The 3,849-nt window shown below is 49.1% G+C and overlaps 2 protein-coding genes across 2 annotated transcripts; both read left to right on the top strand.

The window, feature by feature from the left end:
* The first annotated feature begins 306 nt into the window (after nt 1-306).
* Nucleotides 307-1,641, top strand: LOC138954909 (uncharacterized). The gene is made up of 3 exons (XM_070326661.1): nt 307-583; nt 935-1,025; nt 1,339-1,641. The coding sequence occupies exons 1-3, from the start codon at nt 534-536 to the stop codon at nt 1,639-1,641; spliced, it is 444 nt and encodes a 147-aa protein (XP_070182762.1). The 5' UTR covers nt 307-533.
* A 262-nt stretch (nt 1,642-1,903) lies between these two features.
* On the top strand, nt 1,904-3,481 carry LOC138954910 (uncharacterized). Its single transcript, XM_070326662.1, has one exon. It carries the CDS (start codon nt 1,904-1,906, stop codon nt 3,479-3,481), a length of 1,578 nt encoding a protein of 525 aa, XP_070182763.1.
* The last annotated feature ends 368 nt before the right edge of the window (nt 3,482-3,849 follow it).

Raw genomic sequence — 3,849 nt, forward strand, 5'->3', positions numbered from 1 at the left:
AATTTAAGACCCCCACTTTAAGACCCTGTTTTCTCAGATTTTTTGTTCATAACCTCTGTAAATGTACCCCCATTTTACGACTCCCTCCGTTTTAAGACCAGATTTTCTCAGATTTGTTGAGGTCTTAAGAGGGGAGGTCCACTGTGCTTGATAATAAAGTATTCTTTTTATGACACCTTGCCATGAATGCCAATCATCTAGAATGTCACAAATGCAAAACAACAGGCAACATTTTAAATAAAAATCTAATCAAAAGTAAAATCAAACAAAAACATTAAAAAAAAAAAATTAAGAAAATAACAGGTACCTTTCTTTAACCTTCACCGGGCTTCGTGTTTGATACCCCGATTATGGCATCCTGGGTCCTACAGGACCCATATTTTTCAAAGAAGGATAAAACTGTTTATACTGATTCGGATGATGTGGGTACCACAGGACCCATACTTTTTAAAGAAGGTTGCACATAGTTATTTGCTTTGGCGATGTAATTCTTTTGTTTCCGTGAGTACTGATCATCGTGACACATTGACAAAATGGCATCAGCAAGCAAGGCAAACCTCGAGGAAGCTTTCAGAAATGTTGGGTAAGCCATTTTAAATCCTTTGTTGTCTAAACTTCGTTGGTACTAGAAAATGAACGGCACTGTAATAAAGTACTTTCAACAAGTCAGAACATGATCTCTTTGTGTACTTGGAACTATTTATTCATTTGGGTGTGATAATGAGATTCCCACGTGCTTCAGTTATTTAGCTGAGCTCGAAAAAAAAAATATCAACGTGCTGCGCGTACTGTCTTGTGTTTTATAGACTACTTTGTAGATGTACAGTGATGATCAGTGATGCATGGTGAATACAACGTCCTAGTGAGTTAACACCATTTTCACCCTAATGTTAGTTCTGATTTCACTAATATTTTACATCCTTTGTGTCTGTAGCGCGGACGTGCCAAAGGGGATGGTGCATATCCTGCACCACGTGGGTTCCACCAGGCAGGATGTGTACAGGTCAATGTGGAGCAGCCTCATAGTAAGTTAGTTTTACTGTTTTCATTTATACAAAGTGTACTGTTTGTTGATGGCACAGAAGTGTTTATTTATTCGATATCTGGCCTTCTAATTGGAGACAAAGAATGTGTGCAAAAACGTAGATTATCATGTGGTCATTTTGATATTCACACTGTATACCAAATAAGTTCTCATTGCAATGATACTTGATATGTTGCACACACACACACACACACACACACACACACACTCACACACCAGAGAGAGAGAGAAAGAGAGAGAGAGAGTGAGTTTTCTAACTCGTAACTGAAATTACTGTGATTTTTTTTATACAGTACGTTGGGAAACTGTCGACGTCTGGAAAGAGGACACTGGTGTATCCCACCCGCGTCGCTGGGGCCGATTCGCCCGGCCCCTCGTCCATGGGTTCTACTGCTTCGGCAAAGGGATTTCCGGCCACAGGATTTCTTTCGAGGGATCGTGGCACTTTCAAATCGTTACCATCGACTTCCGGTTCGCATCCTACGGGAGTTCCGGTCGTAGGTGGTAACGGCAATCCGTTTCCTGCCTACGCTTCCGCTCAGGCGGTTGCGGACGGTGGGGGACAGGATGGGTCAGCTTTCAGAGCTTGCCCTTAAGCAGGGTCAGAAGAAAGGCGGTTCCACGCAGTCTTCGTCTTTTCGTGGGTCTGGGCAAAAGACGCGGTCGCATAGGGGTGGCAGCCGTTCTCGTCCCTATAATAAGAAGCCTTCCTTCGGGAAGAAGGGGTCAGGTGGTAAACCTAACCCCCAATGAAGGCTCCCCGATCCAACCACTCCTCTAGCCCCTACCCCTTTGGTAGCGGGCGGCCTCTCAAGGGCCGTTCCAGCTTGGTTGTCTCTCGCGAGCAGCCCTTGGGTTATGGGAGTGGTTCGATCGGGGTTCCGGTTGCTCTGGTTAGAGGACAAGGCTCCTTTAACCAGAACAACACCCAGTTTCAGGTTTCCCGCCGATCCGGAGGCATGTGCCGTCATTCAGGCGGAGGTGCTGCTGCTTTTGCAGAAGCATGCGATAGAGGAGGTCATCGATCGTCGATCCCCGGGGTTTTACGGGAGACTGTTTGTCGTCCCGAAAGCGTCAGGGGGTTGGCGACCGGTGTTGGATCTGTCTCCCTTGAACGGCTTTCTCCGGAAGGTTCCGTTCAAGATGGAGACTCCAGCGTCTGTCAGGGAGGCCCTTCGTCCGTTGGACTGGGTCACTTCCATCGACCTGACAGACGCATACTTCCATATTCTGATGCACAGGTCAGATCGAAAGTGGCTGCGGTTCCTGTGGGACGACAGGGTGTTCCAGTTCAGGGCGCTGCCGTTCGGGCTCTCGTTAGCACCTTGGATCTTCACCATGATAGTGCGCCAGCTTTGCGCTTTAGTGCGGCAGCAAGGGATTCGTCTCAGAGTTTATCTGGACGACTGGTTGGTCCTGAATCAGCTAGAGTCCCTGTGCGATCAGCACACCCGGATAGTCTTGCAGACTGCGAGAGACTTATGTTTCTCCGTGAACCAAGGGAAGTCCGACTTGGTTCCCTCTCAGCAGTTTACGTATCTGGGCATGGTGTTCGACACCCGAGCTTGGACTGTTTGTCCCGCCCAGCGGAGGATAGACAAGCTACAGGATCTGGTCAGGTCCCTGTCGAGCCTCCGCCACGCGCCAGTCAGGGTATTGGCTTCACTCCAGGGCCAGATGGAGTCGATGTCTACCCTGATTCCGCTGGGCAGAGTTCACAAACGCCCGTTTCAGGCGTTTCTGAACTCTGCCTGGGATCCAGCCTCTCAAGGTTGGAATTTGTCTCTTCCCCTTCAGGGATGGTTCCTGGAGTCAACGAGGCAGTGGTTGGATTCGGCCTGGCTGACTCAGGGCGTTCCGATTTCACTGCCCCTTCCGGAGTTGCATCTCTTTACCGATGCTTCTCTTCAGGGTTGGGGAGCTCATCTGGAGGGGAACACAGCTTCCGGTCTTTGGGACCAGGCTCAGAAGTTATTGCACATCAACATTCTGGAATTGGAAGCAGTGTGCCTCGGGCTTCTGGAGTTTGTCGCCTCTCTGCGAGGCAAGCAGGTGTTGATCCACATGGACAACACCACTGTGGCCGCGTACCTGAACAAGCAGGGGGGCACGCGCTCGCTAGTTCTGTCCAACAGAGCATGCGAGATTCTCACTTGGGCGTTCCATCAGGGGATAGTGATCTCAGCGAAGTACCTTCCGGGGTGCCTGAACATCTTGGCAGATTCGCTCAGTCGCTCATCGCAGGTACTGCACTCGGAGTGGACTATCGCGCACCAGGCACTGCGGCGTCTTTGGACGCAGGTGGACAAACCCCTCTTGGATCTGTTCGCCACCCGGTTCTCTCGGCGTCTCCCAGTCTTCGTGTCTCCGGTACCGGACCCGGAGGCTTGGGCGGTCAACGTCATGGGAATATCCCTTTATCACTGCTGCGCTTAAAAAGTGTGGGTCCTGTGTTACCCACATCATCCGAATCGGTATAAACACCTCCATCCCTCTTTGAAACGTATGGGTCCTGTGGGACCCAGGAAACCAGAATCGGGTATATCAAACGACGTCATTGCTGATTGTTTTCTAATTTGACCGATTGACTTAAAATTTGGGTCATAGGAAGCCATGCAGGTGGCCGAGGAATACACCAAATTTCATTAAAAAATTCGTATTAGCACTGGAGTTATGGTCATTTTTATGTGCCTCTGGGTCCTGTAGGACCCAGGAAGCCCGGTGAAGGCTATGAACACAGAACTTTATCATGTAAAAGTTGTAATACACAACTTCTGTTCTGGTGCATGCACTTGTACATGTAT

The sequence above is a fragment of the Littorina saxatilis genome, unplaced genomic scaffold (genome assembly GCF_037325665.1).
Source record: "Littorina saxatilis isolate snail1 unplaced genomic scaffold, US_GU_Lsax_2.0 scaffold_1868, whole genome shotgun sequence".
NCBI lineage: Eukaryota > Metazoa > Mollusca > Gastropoda > Littorinimorpha > Littorinidae > Littorina > Littorina saxatilis.